Consider the following 22,688-nt stretch of genomic DNA (forward strand, 5'->3'; position numbering starts at 1 on the left):
CATCTATATTGTGCGCTGTAAAGGTGAATGGGGACTGTGCAGCATTGGAAGGATAATAACAAGAAAGATTCTTTAAAATAAGGAAGGTAACATTTAAAAGATACTTTTCAGCTAGGAATTACAAAATACTAAATTCTTACAGATGGTGTGAGCGTTAAATTGGAGATACATATTGCACCTGTGGAGAAAAATAAGCCATCCCTTCTGAGCAGTTTAAAGATGCAGAGACCCCCAGCTCCCCAGCCTTTGGCAAGTGAAATACAGTTATGGGAGCTGAAAGCCAGGGGATGCCGTGAAGTTAAGCCCTGGGGACTCAAAAACTGCTCAGTCACCCCCTGCACTGCCCAAGCATTCATAGCAACCTCCATTCAAGCATTGGTTTTCACATACTGTCAGTTTTCCTGTAAGTACTGACACAACCAGCAAACAGAAGAGCCCCAAGCAGATTTCCCAGGTCGTGGTCACAGATTACAGCAGACGTGGAGTGTGCTGTCCTTCCCCGTTACACCGAAGCACAATTCCCACTATCTAATACCAACAGGCAGTAACGGGCCACAGGAGGAGTAATTCTTGAGAATGTGCGATATGAGACACGATGTCAGGCTACTACCATAGCACCTCTATCTGGTATGCTGGTTTCTACTGGACTTTTGTATCCACAACTATCAGCAGACCAGGGTCTGCGTGTCACCAACACTACCATAGCACCTGTATCTGGTATGCTGGTTTCTACTGGACTTTTGTATCCACAACTATCAGCAGACCAGGGTCTGCGTGTCTGTAAAGGCTGCTATATTCAAGCAACACACAAAATAGGTTGAAAGTCTCCCCTCCCTTCCCCACATAGCAGCTCTCTTCCCTTCACCCAGCAAACTACTGGACTAGAGATATTCTGCATAAACAATAGAAAGAAACACCCTGAAAGAAGGAAGGAGGGTAGGGAAGATCCCAGCGCTCCTTTATGCAGCGGTTGTCTAAAGGCACACACACACACTGTACAGAGTACACTTTGGTACCACAAAAACTCCAGGCAGCACTGCCACTAGTTCATTGCAGTCTGTTGGCATACATCACAGCTCTTTGCCCCTCTCTTCTCTAGTTGTGCTTAATGCTAATGAGACAATTGTTTTCATGGGTTCCTGCTGGAGAGGACACTCCACCCCTGCAACACCCTGAAGCACCGCCCAGTCTAGCGCAGCCGGTCTCTCAAAGAGCAGCAGCTACACCTTGTGGAGAGACTGAGCATTGCAGCCTTATTTCTAATAACGCTAATTTATTACGTTAATAACGCAAGTTCAGCTTTGCATTAACGTAGCCAGGGATTCTGCTCAAATGCTCCGCCCTTTTCATGTAAAACGTACAAAAGTGAACCCGCACAGCACACTGATCCACTGCAAAACAGCACTTTCATCCAGTCGAGACCCTGTCCCCAGTTTGTCCAGCTCATCACACCACCGAGATGATCTGACACCAGGGAGGACAGAGCAGGTCTAAGCTTTGCAGCCATATGCTAACATCAGCCTGCACCCTCAGTGCTCTTTGAGAACTTTAATAGAAATCAGTTCCCATAATTAAACACACATGGGCAAGACAGTTCACAAATTAGACTTAAATGCAAGATTCCTCAGCTGTATGGTTAGGTCTATATACAAAGGAACATCTCAAGACACGGTCTGGAGTAATCCCTGCTATGCATAGTAGGGAGTAAACTCTGGTTTTGAACAATGTTCTGTGGCTACTTTTTTCTCTGCTGCCATCCAGAACTTCCCTAAGCTATAAGTTTCAAGAAAACTTAACAGCAGTGCAACTTCTGCAGGAGCCAGGCATTCAGTGTAGACATCACACAGAAAATCCCACATACCATGAACCTGAAGCATGTTAATTAACTGTAGACCCGTTCTGCTGATACACATCACAATACTGAGCAGTAGCTACCTTACCAGGGACCAGACTCCAGACCCCTCAAGTGCTGCTGCTCCTCTCTCCACCTGCCCTGGCAGACTACCCTTACCTGTGAGGGAAGGGTTCCAAGTACAGCTAAGAGCACACCCAGCAGCAACACCCCCTCTGAAAGACACAGCTACTCGTCAGGCAAGTGGAGGAATGACCTCCTAGTAATATTAGAAATAGAAAGCTGTAGTTCCACTGAGAGAATCCTGTTAATGTCTGTTAGATAAAAATAACTTGTCCAAGATGTCTGCTGGTGCTCTCATTAAAGCTGACTTCATCATAACCCCTTGACCTGTAGCCTCTGTCTCTCAAGGCTTTCCATTACAGGCAAGTGGCAGGGTTTTCTCACCCGGTGACTAGAAAGTCAATAACATCAGACTAGTGACATAATAAAAATAATGGAGATAGATTAGCAGGTAATCTGTCCTGCTATTCAGTGCTCTGCTTGGCTTGTCTGCAAAACCAGAATCACTCCCACTCATCTTAAAACTTGACCTGTCACAAATGCTAGCTTTAGGGAAGAAAAAAAAAGGAACTTCAGTTGTGTTCTTTACTTTTTTATTACTGCAGTCTTGTAACTTGGGAATGTTTTAAGTGAGACAGCAGGAAGTGCAAAATAGCCACAGTGACCCATCCTAACCCTCACTAGCAAAGCCAGGCCATGAGTACAGAACCTTGCTGCTCTTACACAGGGAAAAGACTGAACGGGAGACAATTAAAAACTTTTCATTTGAGTAACATGTGAAAACATCACGCAAGACACTGTTACCTACTCAAAGTGGCAACTGAACTTAAGTTTATTGACATTTCCTACAAAAGATACAGAATAATATTCAAGTGCAAGTCAAGAGTTTTATTTATCTCTGCACATATATAATTAAAAGAGTGAGTAGAGCACACAAGACAGGAAGTCAGACTAGACACATTTACAAGACAGTTAAGCTATCAAATCTTTTTCATCCTCAAGATCAAGTCATCACAGATTTTCGTTAGTTCATCATTTTCTTTAGTCTGTTGAAGACAGGAAAAAAAAAGTGAGTTTCAGGCATGCCTAAGCTTACTACATCTATGTAGTGTAATCACAAGTCATATTTGCCAACATGTGGAATAAAATGTCCATTTACATGCCAGTGACTCATGCAAATTTACTCTAAAGGACAGACTACTTTGTAGAAGGTCCCATGGCAACCTTAAAAGCCCCAGGATGTGAGCCAGAATCCACTATATTGTCTCTACTTTTTCCAGACTATACCATTATACATGGAGACCAACTGATCTAGGGAAATAGATCTATCAGGCTCCAAGTCTTTTTGGTTAGATACACTGAAATTCAAGGTAGTGACAGTTTAGATTTTGATCTTCAGAAGACAAACAACTCTGTAGGATGATGCTTTGATAATTTTACTGACATGTGGCAATAATTCCCAGTTTAATACCTTATACAGTCAAGCTGTTTTAATAACAGTATGTTAACTCTTACTTTAATTTTTAACAAAGTGCTACTGTATTTATAACAGGAACAAAACTTGCTCTGTGTTAAATGGCTTCTCTCTCCAGGTACAGGCCTACTGTTTCCTCAGCTATGCAAACCTTAGCCATAAGCCTGAAGACTAACACAAATATAGGACTTTTCCCCAACAGGAATGTGTCAGCATTATCTATTTTTGTGTCTTCAATGCTGGCAACGACACAACTGTATTGCAGTAAAACTAACAGCATGCATTTCCAGCAGTATGACTTCTCACTTTCAAAAGGTTCTTCCTTTGAAGGGTTCTAACACAGGAAACTTATGGGCCTTTACAACACATTCTAAGACTTTATGCAGTTTGAAACAATATAAAATACAAGGATCAACAGTCTGAACAATATTGAAAGAGTTCAGTCAGTAAAAAAGAGTCTGTACGAGGGCTAACAGCTTACAAATCATGTTTAGGAACGAGCTGAACCAGACAGTTAAGATTCTTTCCTAGATTCTGCTCTGTGACATGTAAAAGTTTTACATCACCATCTCCTTCAGTAGTTTAACTTCCTGACACCTCCTTCCTAATCACCTCCATGACCCACCTATGGGAACAAACCTTTTGCTCCAAGCAATCTAAACATACAGCTAAGTATTGACATAATAGAGTTGTACCTTAAGTTCCAATGCCTATTTCCCAAAGCCTGCCAGGACAGTAGCCACCAAAACCAGCACAGTCAGCATGGCTATTTCTAGCTCTGGTACAAGGTAGTTCTTGACCTAGTCTAAGGCAATAGCTCGAAGGGACTCACCCACAGCATTTTGACTTACCTTTTGTTCAAGGGTCCTCTCTAAAGACTGGATCCTCATTTGTTCTTTGCGGAGACTGGCTTGTAATGCTGCAATCTCTGATTTAGATTTGCTTCGTACCTGAGAAATTTCCGCATTTGCTCTGAAATGGAAGCAGATGGTGTTTACACCCCTTTCAGACAGCACAGTAAAACTGTTCATAGGCATCACGTTTGATGACTGTACTTTGGATTAATCCCCAAGCTAAAAATGTTTTAAGCCAAGTTTTGGCATTAATGAACCACATTTTGCAGCAACTGTGAAAACTATTTCACTCCCAGTACTTGGCTTCTTGAGATGGTACTTACTGTTGCAGCTTTTCTTCAGCATGTGCCTTTAATGCCTGATATCTCTGCTCCTCTTTTTTAATTCTAGCCAGGTATTCTTCAGCACATTTTTTCAGAGCTTCTTCATTCTGTCCCAAAAACAAGCAGCTTGCTTAGCCCATTTGTGGAGAGACTCTTCCATCTAGTAGCCCATAAAAAGCTATGTGACTACACCACAGTGACAGTATTTTCTCACCAGACTAACAGGAACAACTGAAGTCCCACAGACCTACACAGGGACTACAGCTCCCCTTTCAACTCTTAACTTTGCAAATCAAGATTTATTCACCCCATTTCCCTCCCAATACACTGTTTATTTAACAATAAACTTTACTAAAGGGGAAAGGTCACTGAATCTAAGGTCACTTAACAGTTTTGGCAGGGGGGCAGGAGTTTTTTTGTTGTTTTTTTTAAAATCAGCTTTGTCTTAGCTTGCAATTGTCCTAAGAATAGCTAGAAATCTAACTGCTACAGAGAATTCAAGTAAAGATTCAGGCTTTGGACTCTGACATAAATGAATCCAACATTAACGGCAAGAAATTGACCTTGGCAGGCACAGACACTATGACACCTTATTTTATTAGCTATTATAGTAAGTTAGGCCCCGTACTAATTCCACATCTTGAATTTAAGAACTGTTTCCAAGTGATGTTTTAACTCTGCGCTGAAGAAAGGGCTTCTGAATTCAGGGCGTAGAGATGGAAAGGACACAAGATGAAGGAAACCTGACACATTAGTAAAGCAGAAATTTAAGGTGTAACAGACATTATACCTGTTTCTCAAACCTAGTCTACCATGACACTTCTAACAGGATAGTTCTAAGCTTGATTAAGTAATAGACATTAAAGCATAACTGAAGGCAAAAAACTGAAGACACTTTTTTTTTTAAACAATGGATCAGTTTTTATGCATTTCATGCATTAAGAAACCACAGCTCATGATCCTCATAGCTTCATTCCTCCAGTCTCTGAAAACGCTGCAAACAAAGACCTGGCTTTACCAAGCTGGGTTGTGGGGTTTTTAAGCTAAATAATGCCCAATAAACTATTACGATTCTGACTTATAATAGCAAATCCTCTTCAGCATCCATTCAACATGAAGGGGAAACAAGCTGCCCTTACACAGCAGTTGCTACATGAGACTGTCTCTACAATTAACAGAAAAATTATATGCATGCAGCAAAAGACAGCTCATTCTTCTGTTTGAAGAAACTTTGGCTTCTAACAGAGATAATTATCATACTTTAAACCAGCCATTAAATACAACAAACAAGTGATTTTTTTAAAAATCTTTAAACAAACAGCAACTTAGCATCTGGTTTTACAGGTAATGCCAATACTAATTAATGGCGGCTCTAGAAAAATCATAATTTGCTCTCCACTAAGTCTCACTTATCTTGCAAGGATATTATTCACATTATGGCATCTTACTTTTTGGTAACCTTCTATCACTTCTTTCTGTTTTTCAAATCGTTTGAAGAGTTCAGAGAAAGACTTCTCTGTAGAGTTCAAATCCGAAATAACTTGTTGCTTCTCTTCCATGATTCTCTGCATTTCTTTCATTGAAAGTTCCTTCTGCTTCTGAGCATCCTCTAAAGAAAGTGGAGTTAATAGGGTTACAGTCATGATAGTTACGGTGTTAGCATAAAACCAGTTCCATAGCATGGACAGATATCTCCACAGCTTCAGTTCTTCCCCTCAAGGAGAAAAAAGTTTCATAACATAGCCTCTCCTCTAAAAGGACTCCATAGCTTTGCTTCTAAGGAAGCATTCATATTTTTGTTTTCCATGAACTACCTCACACCGATGCCAAGGCCATGAAACACTGATTATAAAGTCCTTGCCTAAAGTACTGTTTCTTCCACAATGTAGTCAAAATACTACCCCTGAGTTTACCTAACAGGAGCCTCAAATGTTGTGATAGAAGCAAGGAATCAAAAAATATTTGTTTTCATTAAATATATACAATAGCTGAAGATCTGGAGGAGACTGAGATAAGCCAAACCAGCATAGCAAATTCTTTCAGGACAAGTTTTTGTTTGTACATCTGAGCTATGTTTCCCATAAGCTTACAGAAGCACAAAAAAAGCTGACATAATATTCAGTCTCCTTAAAGAACTACATTTAAGTAAGGCATAGATTTGGCTTTTCAGCTTTGACCTAAGAGAATGTACCTATACAAACAAGTTTCATTTGACATCTTCCTAGCCTTGAAGCCACAAATTTGACTGAAGCAAAGGCCAGATCTGTTCAGCAAGAACTCCTGACATCTCATTTAAATGAGGTCAGACAAACAGTTAAACATAAGGTGCAGACAACCGAATCAGCCAGTTTTAATAAACCAACAGTTCACACTCCACTGAAGAATAAGAAAAAGTTAGATGCGTTCATGCCTGATTGAGGAAGTCATAATTACCTACCAAGTGATATCACATCTGTATGAATATGCATAAAAGTGCTGCTCTACCTTGTCTGAAACCTTACACTCACCCTGGAAGCACTTGAAATATTAGTGCCAGCAGAGGTGCAAGAGTACTAACTTCAGTTAGCAACCTTAGGCTAAGCATGCCTCACCCCCCCCCACCCAAACCAAAGTGTAAATATGGAACTTACCCATCATTTGTGTTATTGTACTTTCAAACTCAGCAACTATTTTTCTAAAAAAAATATGAAAAAAGCATTGAACATAAGTTACAAAACAAAGCTGGAGTAAATAAGTAGATACAAAAAAAATCAGGACAGATTCATACCCCATTTCCTTGTATTCCATATGAAGCTTATCATACTTCTTTTTCCATTCCTGAGTCTCCAACTGTTTCTCCTCAACCTTTGAGAGAAAACATAAACCTTTATTTCTTGAACAGGAAGAGACACAAGGTTTGATACTCAGAACAGCCTGAAGGGCAGCTAAGGTAGACTTATAATTTGATATGGAGAAAAATAAAAGTTTACTTAACAGAATCAAAGTTGTTACATTACAAATGTGAGTAAAGTAAGATGTAGATTGATATGCAGATTTCACATACACAATTCCCACTCAATGTTACCGGTATCTCTTCAAATGCCAAGATCAGAGGCAATTCAGCCAGCCTCATGGCTTCTCTTACTCATTGTATATGTAGATCATTATTCCTTGGACAGTTACATTCTCTCAAGAATTAGTGTTCTCTCAAGTGATGTATATTTCCCTTTTATTTACAAGGCAGACAAGAAAAGCAACTAAAATCTCCCAGTCTTAATATAGGAAAGATGAAATATCAAAAGTCCATACCAGTAAAGATTCAATTGCTCTTTGGAATAATTTATATTCAATACTTAAACCTCCCCCTACCAAGTTTCCAAATTTAAAATTGAGTTCTTTAAAGAATAACCATACCTATTTCACATCAGCTGAATTAAAACAGAACTCACAGTAACAGTATAAAGCAGTATAAGTGCTCTCCCCTAACTGCTTTGTGCAAACTATATAAACTTAATTTTTTACTGGGATTTCTGCCAAGAACTACAACATTGATAGTTGACTACAGTGTGGGATGCATTCAATGACAACAGAGGTCCAAAATACATAAAACAACCTGGAATTTTAAACAAGAGAACGTGAGAGCACATGATTACTGCTGATTTCCCCCCAAAGTTGCACCAATACAGTGTAGTACACTGATTTTCATATTTATTTTAGAATTAACTTATTTTAGATGTATTGTAGTATTTCAGATGACAAAGTTGGGCACAAATGAAAAAAAAGAATGTACCAAAATATGAAGAGAAAGAGTTAATAGTAGTAAGACTAAAACAAGTGTTACAAGAACAAAAACATGTAAAGATGGAAACCAGTTAGGAGTTTTCATTTGCAAACTCAACAGAAATGGTTCATAGACCCAAAAAAGCATGCTTCCATGAAGTGCAGGATTTGCCCAGAAAGAAAATAGATATTTATTCCACCCCCCTGCCTCCACCTTGAGCTGTTTCACCAAAAAAAGTAATATTAAAATTTAGTGTGTCTTCCTTTCAAGTTAATAAATAAATAAAAATGCTTGGAATTACTCTGTGACACACAGCTGGAGTCACGCAGTCACACCTGTCTTGGTACAACTATGTTTGCATGTATAGAATAATTCTTTGAAATGAGAGATCAGAGCACCAATTTTAAGTTATTACAAGCTACTATTACGTTAATTCTTTATTTTAGATCAATGGACTAAGAGCTGTCCCCATCGAAGCTGCACTTATTTTCCTGTAATAAACAACATACTGGGTAAAAGCATCTTCCTGAATGACAGAAAGGAAAAGTTACTCCTAGAAAACCTAGTGTCTTTGTACTCTAAAGGCAAAGAATAAGTAGCAGATAAACACAGGTCATCTTTGGTGTCCTTCATGTCATTGCCCACAGTACATAGTTAGTCAGGAATTTTGAATGCTTTTTTTTTCTGAAGTTAGTTTTGAAGTGACATGAGTAGCTTTAAGGATATTTATGTTAAAGTACTCCTCTTACCTTACTTAGTATATGTAAAGTTACATAACCCAGAAGCCATAATGAATCAAATACTCTTTTTTTTTTTAAAGTGAGTGGATACATAACTCGCCTTGCATCAGTAAGAAGATGGGAGTTCAAAAGCAATTTCTGTTATGGAATATGCTTGATATAGTTACAGAACATGCCTGAAATCCCACTCACTACTACTATCATCCCCCACTAATGTTCTTCTCTTCCAGTGAGCTCCAGACCTCACTTATTTGAGAAGATGGATTTACTATTGTGCCTCCCAACTGCACACAGAAGATTAATCCCTGCACCGAATTGGCATTATGGTTTTATCATATCAGAAGAAACCGATCCCACCCGTTGGCAAGAACAGGTATTTCCTGCCTAGTTAATAAAGGGCTGCACCAAATTGGCATTATGGTTTTATCATGTTTTAAGGAAATAATCATATCAGAAGAAATCGATCCTACCCGTTGGCAGGAACAGGTATTTCCTGCCTAGTTAATAAAGGATATTGAGATCACTGAAAGCCTAATCATTCCATCTGATAATGAATGGTTTTTAATACTGACCAGTTCTAAGGCAGAACCTGACTGACTATAGGCAATAGTGAAGTGTGAGTAGTGAAGTTTACCCTATTTCCTTAGACATTATAGTGAATAGTGAAGTGTGAATAGTGAAGTTTACCCTATTTCCTTAGACATTAGCTCTGAAGAGTTCTGTACCTACTGCTCCTATTAAATGCACAGCAAGCTTTCCAGAACGAGACACTTATGTCAAATAAGATGTAAAGAATTGCCCAGGATAGAGATTTGTAACCAGCTAAACTAGACACAAGGTACTTCCAAGGCTATGCAAAGTTCTGCTTTGGGAGCATCACCGTACCTCTTTTTTAACCTGCTCAACAGCTGCATCCATGTCTTTTTGGCTATATTTTAGCACATCTATAATAGCATCCACTGCAGTGTTTGTGGAAGCAGCAAGAGGGAGTGAAGAAACATCACTAATCAGGGAATCTGCAGTTAGGGGATCCGTTTCCTGTGAGGAAGAAAAAAAAAAGGTAGAGTTTCAACAAATCCCTGTTTTCATGCCGTTGATCAACTGTATACAGATTATTTGATGGTAAGTCAACATATTTTACTTAAATACCCAAAATACCTCCATAACTATTTTAGTGTCTAGATCTCTTAAAACCATGTAGTTATCTTTAAAGTATAACAGAAATTGTTACCTACCAATTATAGCTATCAAACAAAGCACATGACACCACACTGTCCCCCGTCAGTAAAAAAAGGGATAATTTCAGGATGAACTGCTGTGTGCAGATCTGTTCAAACTATAAGCTTTAAACTGTACAGCATCAAATATTAACAAAAGAAGAGCTTTTCATCCCAGCAGTGCAATTAAAATACAAGCTTGTCTTATTTTTGTGGCTTCAGCTCCATGAAAAAGATTGCTTGACTAAAGCATTCTTAAAACCAGCTCCAATTCTCCTAGATCATGTGCAATACCACCAGTTTCCACCAGAAAAAAGTTTTTTAATACTTAAAAAAAATATATGGTCTTCAAAAAGTTCAACTCTGATAAGATAAGGGAGCATCCAACCTGGCTTTGAAGATAGCAGTTTAAAAAAGCCTGAAGTATTCTGCAATCCTTAGAATATCTACATAAGTCTTAAGTCTAGAACTTAGCCAATCCCTTTCCCAAAATATCAATGTGAAACTGCATACCATTCCAGACACACTTACAGGACTTGTAAGTGTTCCCAGAAGATCTAGTCCTTTTGGTTTTTCTTCATATGGAAGGCTCACTGCAGGCTTTTCAGCTTCTTCAAGCAATTTACTTAAATCAGCAACAGGACTAAAAAACAAACATACAGCATTATATTCAAGCACTGCCTTTCTTTGTAAAGCTACGTACTACAGTCTAGACCGAGTCAATACCTACCCAGACTGAAGTGGCACTGCCATGATACTTGTGTTTGTTTCAATAGTACCAGAAATGGGTTTTCTTGGACTGTCTCTCAACAGAGGGTCAAACTTCAAATACAGCGACTGTTTTCTCAAGGCAGACTCTTTGAACTGAGGGGAAAGAGGCATAAACTGGCAGATATGCTGCTTTAGAGCATAACACACACATCCCACACAGGCACAGAAATAATCCTCTGGAGAGAGGGTGAGCCTATTCTTCAGTGGCCAGAGCATTGTTCTCAGGAGAAAAATTGTGTAAGAGAATTCAGTGCCCACACGCTTAAATCCTTATGTAGTATCAAGTGAACTCAATCTGCTCACAGACAGAATGAAAAGGGCAAACATTTATGAACTATTCAAAACCAACAGGAGACACTAAAAGGAAAAGATAGTATTGTAAGCTGAATGAGCAGTGCACGTCTTTCTCTGCCTTTGCTAAAACAACAATAAGGACAAACACAGCATGATCAAAAACCAATTTCAGTTGGGTGTATTCACAGTATATTCAGAGCCACTCCTGCTCCGGACCAAAGCAGGAGAAAAAATAACTACTCCAAACTGACTGAAATATGACATGCCCAGTTTAGAGATAGATTTCCTGAAACTGCCCATAAAACAAAAGAGTTTAGAAAAAAAAAGAAGTTTCAAAACAATGATCCTGAGCTTTAAAGCATTATGTTCTTGCAGTTTTGCCAAGCAGAGCTGAAACATCATCCATCTCAGCTTCAGCCACTATTAAAGAAAAACAGCACCTTAGCAGAACTGCTTATAACTATTCCTTCCACCACCACCCCATCCAGCCCTGTCAACACATTCCTTTCGAATAGAATCTCTATTTCTGTGGGCAAGTTCAAAGTATTTCAGCAAAACATGTAAGGCTTGAAAGTTTTGTTTTCCTTTCCTCTCCCCTCTGCCAGGGAGGTAAACAAAACATTTTGGTATCATACTTACTGATGAAGTCCCAAACTGTTCCAGGTAGTCTATTTCTATGCCCATTCCTAGAACTAGAAAAGAAAGAAATTATACAATCAAGACACAATATTCTCATACTGTCTTACAGTGAAGCACCCACAGACAGAAACAAATAGGTATATGTATAAGCAAATAAACACCTACTCTAATATCATGAGCTCTAGTTTTTCATTTAGTAAAAATAATGTATTTTTATCTGGACCAAAAAAAAATTAAAAAAAAAAAATCGGGCAAAGGTTTTTAAGCTAAACAGATCTGTAGGTTCCATTTGTCCCCAAATACCTGTAAGACCATGTAGAATTCAACACACAGTTGAAGAACTTCTGCTGTTCTGTGGTTAAACTGGCAAGCACACTCAGTTATTCTAGTCTTTTTTACAATGCCCCATAAAAATAAGATTGGCTATCTCACCACTAAAATCAGCACACAGGTCAGCTTTGAACAATGAAGTTATAACCACTTCTCAATACTCCAATTCCACTCAAGCATTAAAGAGGTAAGACTGCACTGCTGTGTAAGTTTACTATATAAAGTAAGCTTTCACAACAGGTGTGCAAGTGCAGAAAGACCATCCACACTGCAATATGAAATCAGTATTTGAGTAGTGCTAAAGCCTGCAGTGATCTGCAAGACTCAAATACAGGCAGTTGTGCAGCTCTAGTGCTCTCAATTTAGAAAGTGCTTAATACCAGAAGGTAGCATTTTTTTCCAGCACAGAAAGCTGCCACAAACTTTAATTGTTTCTGTACCAGCCTAAATTTCATCCTTCCAGGCAGCTGAACACTAGTAGCCAGCTTTTTGAATTTATCTTAATCCAGATAAAGTTAGAAACATGCTTCGGTACGTTTCTCACCCCTGCTCGTCATTGTAGGTCTTACAAATCTTTGAAAAGAGCAAAGCAAGAGACAAAAATCAGAACCAGTGACAAAACTGAAGTAGAGAAACACCTACACGGAGGTTATTACAACAATACCTTTTCGGTCTGTTCTAAAGAAATGCCCTTACCTTCAGATGATGGTCTGAAGAGCTCATCAGGTTCAGTGCTAGCCATCTGCTCATCTGCTGTCATCTCAGTTCTGTGGGAACTAGCTTTAATTTCTTTTGCAGACATTGACTTTTCTCCACTGTCAGCAGAAACCAAATTATCTTGAGAGGGGACATTAGCTGGAGACATTTTAGATGGGCTCATCTGCTTCTCCTGATGAGAAAAACACAATCCTTTTTACTGTTAAAGTATCGATTAAAATACAATGAAAATCACAATAATGATCTAATTGGTTTATCGTAAACTAGCTGGGAAGCCAGGATAGTAAACCAAGAGTCCACAGGCATAGAAACTGAACTACCAACATTCAGTACAGCTCATATTATACAGGAGTCACTTTTTTTTTTTTGGAGTCCACACCCTTATGTTTGTCCTTCTATGTGACTGCTGATCAAAAAAGATACTAAATACCAAGGCACCAATTTGGTTGTCTCTGATGTTACCTTCAAAAGACAAGTCTGCACAGTTGATATTATTTCTAGACCTGCTGAAGATGCATCAAAACACTAGTTCTTGGACAAAATAACCTTGTCAAACACGTGTTTGACAAGGTTAAATCAGAGAACTCTTTCATAGAACAACTTTGTAAGAAACAGCTCTTTCCTATACCTTACCATAGCCATCTGTCCTGGAAGTTCATCTTCTGCTTGAACTCCTGGCTTGTCTTCTACTACACTCTGTTTGCTGATTTCCCTAAAGAAAAGACAAAAAAAAAATATCAAAATCCAAGTCACACAGACAGTTCTGAATTCTATTTACTAAATACATTGAAACATTGGACAAAGTAAGGTTATTTGAGTTTTTACTGCCTCAGGACAGGGGGCTTTATTAATAATATTAAAAAAATTATTAATATTAATAATCAGAACAACATAAGTGACACAAAGCTCTCTCCATCAGAAGCAGTGCTATCTGGGAAGCAGAAAGTCACTGCAGTATCACTTATTCTTATTCACTTAACACTTGTCTCCAATTTTCATTTGTTAAGCCCATTTTTTTTTTTTAATTAAAGATAGACTTTTTGTTTAATTATTAACAGACACGGTAGGGGGGTTGGAACTCCATGATTTTTAAGGTATTTGAGTTTTTACTGCCTCAGGACAGGAATCTTTATTAATAATATTAAAAAAATTATTAATATTAATAATCAGAACAACATAAGTGACACAAAGCTCTCTCCATCAGAAGCAGTGCTATCTGGGAAGCAGAAAGTCACTGCAGTATCACTTATTCTTATTCACTTAACACTTGTCTCCAATTTTCATTTGTTAAGCCCATTTTTTTTTTTTAATTAAAGATAGACTTTTTGTTTAATTATTAACAGACACGGTAGGGGGGTTGGAACTCCATGATTTTTAAGGTTCCTTCCGACTCTAAATATTCTATGATTCTTCCCAAAGTAATTTAGTGATTATTGGTATAAAGCACAGAACTGTGTTAGAGAAGTCCGATACTGCAGTTCCTGCTGACAACACAAACTTAACTTTCAACTTGATAAACAGTAGCAGACGTTACACAGGGAGGAAGAGAGCAAACATTTCTGTCAAATGAACATCTCATGCCAGGATAGTTCTGGTAAGCCCCTGGCTGTCTATAGTGATACCGATTATTTTAGCTAGAGTTTTTAGGAAAGACAATGCAGCATCTCCCATTCTCAAATAAAAAGTTTTGTGGTGCCAAAAATTGCAACTTTAGTGACAAGCATTTTTACTGGAAATAGCTTTCAGATATCAAGAACACGCAAGGAAGAAAGAGCACCTCAGTTTAGGCAGGACACTAAGCACAGAACATAACCGCCCAGTCCCTTCCCATGCTGCATGATGTGCAAGGCTGCTGCCTACTTATGTTTTCTGAAAATCAGCAGAAGCCACTTAATTCTCCACACTTTAATCTTGAAGGAGTGGGGAAAGAGACACTTGACCAAGTTACTAATTCTCTTCCTATGTAAGCCTATTCTCTTCCATTCCTCCAGATTTAAGAGCACCTTTTGCCCAGAGCTAGCCAAGATCTTTGCTGTTGCTACGTACTGTATTGAAGGTTACAGCGTGCAGACCCAGCCAACCTCAGAGGGAAAAAGTCAAGGAGGTAGGAAACAACTAGTTAGACACACCATCTATCTTTTCCTCGCATGAGTTCAAGGTGCTTCTACATTCAGTTACAGATTTACTTACAGACTTTTGGGTTCTCTTTTCTCAAGAGTTTCACAGGTACTTGGTCTGTTATCCTGCTCCACTGGAAGAGGCTCACTTCTTGATGATGTGCTATCCTGCTCCTCTTGCAGTTCAGCGTTCTGAAGGCTAGGTTTAGAACACTTGAATGAGCTGGAAATCTTAGAGCCTCCTCCAAATGGGTTAAAGTTTGGATCATCAAGTTTGTCCCAGTCAACGTTATAAGATGCTTTGGGAATAGGAATTTCATCTTCCACATTATTTTTATTTTGCACTTCAGTATTCTCTGGTTTTGTTTTAGTAATAGGAATTTTTTTGGAAGGTGGTTTAATTCCAGGTCTTTTACCTAGCTTCTTAGGAGGTGGTTTTCTAGCAGTGGCATTATCAAAGTCAAATTCCAGTTTTACTGGTGCAGCCTTGGTGACATCAGGCTTTTCCGCAAGTTCCCCTTTGGAGACAGCCCGGTCTTCTGCAGGCTTTGACCCTTCTGCAGAGGCCTTTTCTGCTACCGAAACATTCTGAAGCTTCAATTCCTCAGTTTTAGAAGAATTAGTTACATCAGAACTACTGGGAGCTAAATTGCCAGATAACTGTACAGTAGGGGTAGGCGCTTCTGCTAATCTTACTGTATCATCAATTTGGCTTACACCTGTGGAACCAGACTTCATATCCTGCACAGGGTCACTGATTGTTTGCTTAGGGGACAGCTTGGATTTGGTAGGCTCCAGCTCTCTCAATGCAGATCCTTTTCCAGATAATACAGTCTTCTCCTCTTCACTTGATTGCTCTGTACTTGCTGTGGTTGAAGCAAAAGGAAGTGTATCATCCAGCAGGTGAGAATCATTACTTTTTTCAGAGGTTTTCCCAGGGCTGCTAGATACTATTACAGGAGACTTTTGCAGATTTCCAGGAGAATGTTGCAACTGTGCTGAACTCTGGAAGGGATTGATGCCATTTAAGTTATCAAAATCAAGATTGTAGGAACCTCGACTCTTCACTGGCATCTCATCATCTGGGTAAGGAGCCGCACTGACTTTCTCTGGCATTAGGGTATTTACCACTGTATTGTTTGCTTCAGCTTCAGTCTTCTGTTGACATGTGCTGCATTTAAAAAAAAAAAAAGAGATCACATATGCCATAGCTATTTTTTTTAGATATCACTTGAAACCTCGTCTAGAAAGATACTTGCACAAGTAGCTTTACATGCTCAGAGTAATATGATTTTTTAGACATAAAGCAGCTGCAGGAAAAGAGTACTGTAACAGCAAGAATTCAGTTGCCATCTAAACAAAAGTTATGAGCTCTGGTACACACGAGCTATAGGAAGTTTAATCCTTGAAGCTAGCCAGGATTCTTAAGCTCCCTGTTCTACACAGCTATTTAACCTTATGCCAGTCATCACTGGAGACTGCCAGTCATCACCGGAGACTGCTCGACTCACTACATCATGTGGACATTTCCATTTCACTAAACAGTGAAATATACATTGTTTAGAAGCAGTTGTTAACAGTAAGCAGCTCAGACACAGGCACAATTTGTAGTACATCTTCATGTAGATTCACCCATGAGTCATGACAGGCTCATAGGTCTTGGATCCAAAACTCACTCATGATTCAGGTTCTCCCATTCTAGTCATTACTTTGGTCCTTCTGGCAAATACTTTTCCCTTCAAAGTATGCACCAGCATTTCATCTATAAGGGCCTACATACCAAGCCAGAACCCAGACTCCAGGCACTCTGAACTCTGTACAACAGTAGATCTGAAGAGCAAAGTGTTACACAAGAAAATACATCCCCAGTAAGAGAAAGTAAGATTCTCTAGCACAAGAAACAGGTTAAAGAGAAAGTCTGTGTACTCATTACTGCTAACCATTCTACAAGTTGTTGCTCTCTACTTTATTTCCCCAAACTCTACTCAACTGTGGAGGCTTAGCTGCAGACTACAGAGAGTTAAACCATTACTTCCTGAAACAGGATTTCCTCCCATTGTTTTGTCCCTTCGTAAAGTTGTTATTTCTGTGTGCCATCCTTATCTGCTGTAGAACAGAAGGCGATTAAAAGCCGCTGGGCTGAGAACAGGAGTTTGACGAACCCGAAATCCAGCGCGGTGGATGGGAGCAGGGTCAGTCCTTCTCGCCCGGCCCCAGCGCCTCTTCCCCGCGGTCGGTCCCTCAGCCCCGGCCGCCCCGGCCGCTCAGGCCCCTCCCTCGCTCCCCCCCTTTAACCTCATAAATGCCAGCCGAGAGACAGGCACCTGCTCCAAACTTGAACTACTCGAAAACTACACCCTTCAGCAACACCCAGTCCTTCAGCTTATTTGCTACAAACAGAGCCTTACGTTTTAAAAGCAGAAAGGATGTGTACGGTAAAAACAATGTTTTGACACATAATGATTCCCCTAACTAAAAGGGGCTATCACCAAATCAGTTTAACTCACTTGAACTTTGCACATACTAAAATAAGTTTGGGGCATAAGTGCAATTACATAATTTAAAAATTGTGGTGGCTGGCTCAGAGTACTTTTCTAAACTGGAGTATATGTGCAAGTTAACAGTTGAAGCAAATCCATACATTTTAAGAACATTTTATTCCCATCTTTCTCCCTTCTCCCCTTCCCAAAAACAAGAAAATTGGTCAAAAAAAGTACTGGGTAGTTTAAAACAAGCAAAAGGATGCATTTCCTTGCAGAAGGCAAAGCTAAGACGCAAGACACCTGACATCTATAATTCTCAGTGGCAAGAAGTTTATAGAAGTTTAAAAAGGAGCTTAAAAAGTCAGTAACAAAATACACGCGTTGAGGCCTATAAAATAACATTGTCTAACACTGTTTTATTAAACTACTGAAACAATATTTCTAGTAAAGGAGAGTTTTAGTACTCCAAATTGGAACACTTCAGACTTTCTGCTCTTCTCTAGACAGCTACCACGAGCCACTTCAGGAACCAGGTTTCCAGACTATAAAGGCACACAAACTTGTTTGTACTTGGAATTGATGTTGTATTCACTTTGTGTTACTACATTTTCTTTAATCTCAATGCTCATGACTCACTGACAATTCAAGCTAACCCTTCAGAAGATGTATCTTAAGGAGAAAATCTAAAGAGATAAAACTGCACTTAACATACAGGAGAAGAAATTTTAAAGGCTTAGCTTTAAGGATTAGCTTCAGAATAATTGTAGCCTCACATGAAAACTTTACTGTAGGAAACAGTTTTGTATTCTCTGCCTAATGTGTCTCTTGTCTTAAACTATTCATCTATATCATAAGTCATTTCCATGAAATCAGTTACCGAGGAGTTGAATTCAGTATTCAACATTACAACCAAGATAGTTGTCACTACTTTTAAGAAAGCTTTATCTTTGAAAAAAGTTTGTGCATCGATGTCAGCATTAATTTTGGTCCTTTAGTACAGGTTATATGTTGTTATATAATACAAAATTACACTTTAACTATACAGGTTTATAATGGGGAAAAATTAACTAGAGCACATTCCACATTGCTAATATTACTAGCAGTGAATACATTACTTACTCAACATTGTCAAGCGTAGATAAAAGATCACCCGCCAAGGCTTCACTGCAGTCATCCAGTGTGAAAGTAGTCTCAAGTTTGTCTGTCATAGTAGGACTTAAGATTTTTCGAGTCTGAGGATCTCTCAGAGGAGTCTGAAAGGTTACCTTTAAGAAAGGCGTGGGGAAGGAAAAGAAAAAGGAAGAACATTAACACCACAATATTTTCAAGCTCCAAATAGCATAAACATTTATTAGCAGAGATCGTAGAAGGCAAAAAATATAAACAATAGAAAAGCAAAAGTTTACCTTCATAGCTTTTGCCACGCTTTTTGGTGGCAAGTTTTCTTTCTGGGACAGGCGTAGAATGGAAGGTCTCCCTGTGGGTTCCGGTGGCGCGAAGAAAAAGGCAGAGTCTTCCGCTGTTAGATCATCACTGATGTTTCCTTCATTTTCTCCATTTTCTGCACTTAAAATCTGCAGACTCATTCTAGGATATCAACACATACAACATCGCAGCATGAATGAGAGGGTGTGGTCAGCCAGATGCACTTTCAGATAATGGAAGAAGTTGGAAGCCTGGCACTGGCTGGCAAAGATTAGCAGCTTCAAAAGAAATTTTAGAAGTACTGCAAATCTTCATAGGAGAAGTTAGAAGACTCTGAAAGCATCTAAATGCAGCACTGCACAGGCCCTCGGCTTTTGTTAGGGGTCTAGGAAGTTAGTTGTTGATACTACGCTTTCCACAGTTAACATTATAACCTTACTAATTTCTACTCACTAGCCTGTCCTTTAAAGGGAGCTCTGTTATTTGCAAGCTTCTTCATTACCAACCCCTTAAAGCCAGTATAGTCATGCCTCTTGTAATAGAGAATCTAGCTAAGCAAAATTACAGCTTTTGCAAGGGACTGATGACAATCATTTCTTTATTTTATTCACATGGTCTCATTACTACATCATACATCAGCAAACCCAAATTTGGTTAGTTCGGGTGTGTTTACGATCAGAATCCTGGATAAAGTTATTTAGCTTTTTCCTGCATCATCTGAACACATGCTGCTTTTCTAAGACACGTAGTAGTTAAGGCTCCTTGGCAGCATAGACATTAATGGTATGCAAATCTGAAAAAAATTGTAATTAAAAAGGTATTTCTTAAATATTGTTCTTACACTGGACATGCACAAGCTTTAGTAGACCATATACGCTGATCTAATCTTGCTAGTATTTCAAGTATGAAGGACTTGAAACTAAAGCTTATATCACATCTACAATTAAGGATGAAAGCAAGTCAGAGAAAGAACACATTTTAAATATTGCAGGCAATCCAGCACATTGCAGGTACTTGAACTCTGTCTACCATTTATTCCCATTGGAGCCTCCACTGTTCTTAAAGGTTTAAGGTTAATAGTCAGTGAGGCTACTGCTGTTTCTTTAAACAAGAAACAGACAAAACCCAAGAAAGTACCAGAGCAGAGAAGGCATGTTATGCAAGATCTAGGCATAACCACTGTCCATGAAGGATGACCCCTGAGAAGCACAGTTATCTGTCAAACCACTAACAAAGCAATTTCTTTAGTAAAAACTGATGTGTTCTCTTGCACCACCTATGCAAGATATTCAGTATCATCAAGTGAAAATGTTGGCTTAATGCAATAGGTAACCATTACAAATGGTCTGAAATGCTTGATTTGACCAAACAGCTAATGGGGTTTATTTCTCCATCCTCCATCATGCAGTCAAGATTAATCCAGAAAATCAAAGGAATTTATTTTGTGTCTTCATTGTCATAAAGAGGTAACAGGAACACTCACACTGAAAATTTTAAGTCATAGTTTCAATCTAATTTCCCTTACATATCTAAACTTCTGTATTTAAGCCTCTGCACACACTTCATACTCTAGTGAACTCAGCTGCTTTGCCTGCGACCCTGACAACAATGCTTTTAATCAGCAATGGAATGCAAGCAATGGCTACAGAAGCAATGGTAAGCAAAGCATGCCTGCATTAGCTATTTCTTCCTTCGTTCTTTATCATATTCATACTTTAGCCCAAGTTATTCTATACATAAAGTATTTTTACATTAACAACTTGTAGAACTTGAAGTGAACTTCATTGCTTTCCTTAATTCCAGACTAAAATTGAGACAACAGATGAAGTGAATCTTTAGACTGTAGTTGTTTACTGTAATTACTTCAGAAACGAAGCCTGAGACATGAAAAAGTTGGCAACACCTTCTAAAACAAGCCCCATAAGCAGGGGAGGTTTGTTTGGAGACTTCCTCAGGTTTGTAATTGAGCTATTTGTGCTAAAGCAGACTCAGATCATTAAAATGCCCAATAAATTGACACTGTATATATACACCACATTTGTCCAGCACTTTAGACAATACGTCTAAAAAAATAAAATCAACCATTGCTAAAGCAGACTCAGATCATTAAAATGCCCAATAAATTGACACTGTATATATACACCACATTTGTCCAGCACTTTAGACAATACGTCTAAAAAAATAAAATCAAACTCCTTTTTAGGTTTAAATCATAAAAAGCAATTCAGCATTTATTTAAAATATCCGCAGTCAAGATTTTATCTAAATTCTATTTCTCAAGTTCATTAGCTAGTAGATGTAATCGAGTCAGAAGGGAAGAGAGGCTTTATTAAAGACATCTTTTTGTTTAAAGAGATCACTGTCCAAGGCATGCAACTACTGTGAAAGGCTGCAAGTCTTCCCACTACAGCCAATCCATGTTGACAAAAATGAAACTACTCCTAGTTTTAGAATGTTTATCCAAGCACAAGCAGCAGTCTGTCATTCTGTATTTGAGAATAAACATAAATTCAATGACATCAGATGATTAAACATCAGGTACCTATAATTTGTAAATTGAGGGCTTCATGGCAACCACCTGTTGTTTAATGATTGCTGGGGCACAACATCCAAAACACCAGTGTGGTCTCAAATGCCTAAAAAAGCCATTGCAGGACAAAGATGGAATTTTTCATTTACTTATCCCACTGAACTCCTCTGACAGCTAAGATGTAGAGCACTTGTTCATGGACAGAGCAACTTAGTATGGAAGGTGAGTATTTCCATACAAACTGATACAGTTTGTATCTGACCGATATGTAAACTGACCGAGATATATTTATATATAAATAATTTGTAAACTGACCGATATATATTTATAAATGTTTTTCAGTGCAAACATCCCGATTCAGAGCAAATAAACACTCTCCTGGTTAACCCACTCCTTCACAATCACGACCTTCCCCTGACTCTCAGCAGACCATCTGAGGAGGGGGTATTCGCAGCAGTTTTAGCCAAAACCAAGGCTGGGAGGCAGTAGGTGCAGAGCCCCAGCCCAGCAGGCCTCCTGAACCCCCGGAGCTCCTTGAAGGGGAAGGAAAGATGTGACCTTGGCCTTCAGCAGCGGAGGCAGAGCAGCCGCTCAGGGTGGGAACCAGCGACTTGGGCCTCCTCCGGGGCTGGGAAAGTCTCCACAGCCTCTTGGGGAAAGCACCCACACTGCCACACTGGCCGTGCTTTAAGTTTGGAAAAAAACAAAAACAAAAAAACCCACCCCACCACAGCCAAACAAAAATCGCCAGCCCCTCAACTGACTCCTGAGTCACCCTAGGCCACAAAGGCCCCACATCACCCACCCCAAAAAGGCAGCAGGGTGCCCTCAACAACCCCGGCCACCTAGGCTGCCAGAGCCCACCCCCAGCCCCATACAGACCCCAGCCTCGAAGGAATACCCACATATATTTGCCCCACCCTCCACCTCCCACCTTTCCTCCCCCAATACTCAGAGGCGACTCCGAGTCCCCCTCAGCCCCCTATCACCCTCAAAACGCATAAAGATGCTCCCAAGATCCTCCTGAGCCCCACCACATCCCCGAATTTATGGGGGAGCCCCTGAGCTCCACCCCCATCACCCCCTACCCCCCCATTAC

At 39.3% G+C, this 22,688-nt stretch overlaps 1 protein-coding gene across 3 annotated transcripts in view; it reads right to left on the bottom strand.

The window, feature by feature from the left end:
• Positions 1–2,718: 2,718 nt before the first annotated feature.
• TACC3 (transforming, acidic coiled-coil containing protein 3) overlaps positions 2,719–22,688 on the bottom strand; it is a 20,558-nt gene continuing 588 nt past the window's right edge. The window contains exons 2-16 of one of the 3 annotated variants that reach the window (XM_014936060.1): positions 19,041–19,221; positions 18,754–18,899; positions 15,225–16,322; positions 13,668–13,746; positions 13,014–13,206; positions 11,988–12,040; positions 11,014–11,147; positions 10,797–10,926; positions 9,952–10,104; positions 7,334–7,410; positions 7,197–7,240; positions 6,015–6,175; positions 4,567–4,673; positions 4,241–4,361; positions 2,719–2,961 (exon numbers count right to left, since the gene is read on the bottom strand). In XM_014936060.1, the coding sequence (XP_014791546.1) occupies positions 2,896–2,961; positions 4,241–4,361; positions 4,567–4,673; positions 6,015–6,175; positions 7,197–7,240; positions 7,334–7,410; positions 9,952–10,104; positions 10,797–10,926; positions 11,014–11,147; positions 11,988–12,040; positions 13,014–13,206; positions 13,668–13,746; positions 15,225–16,322; positions 18,754–18,899; positions 19,041–19,220 (2,742 nt within the window). In that variant the 5' untranslated portion in view covers position 19,221 and the 3' untranslated portion in view covers positions 2,719–2,895. Of the gene's footprint in view, positions 2,962–4,240; positions 4,362–4,566; positions 4,727–6,014; positions 6,176–7,196; positions 7,241–7,333; positions 7,411–9,951; positions 10,105–10,796; positions 10,927–11,013; positions 11,148–11,987; positions 12,041–13,013; positions 13,207–13,667; positions 13,747–15,224; positions 16,323–18,753; positions 18,900–19,040; positions 19,222–22,688 lie in introns of those variants that run through there. The other 2 variants (XM_014936061.1, XR_001411265.1) reach the window with 2 other exon arrangements.

Source organism: Calidris pugnax, unplaced genomic scaffold, assembly GCF_001431845.1.
Source record: "Calidris pugnax isolate Ruff unplaced genomic scaffold, ASM143184v1 scaffold14, whole genome shotgun sequence".
Taxonomy (NCBI): Eukaryota; Metazoa; Chordata; class Aves; order Charadriiformes; family Scolopacidae; genus Calidris; species Calidris pugnax.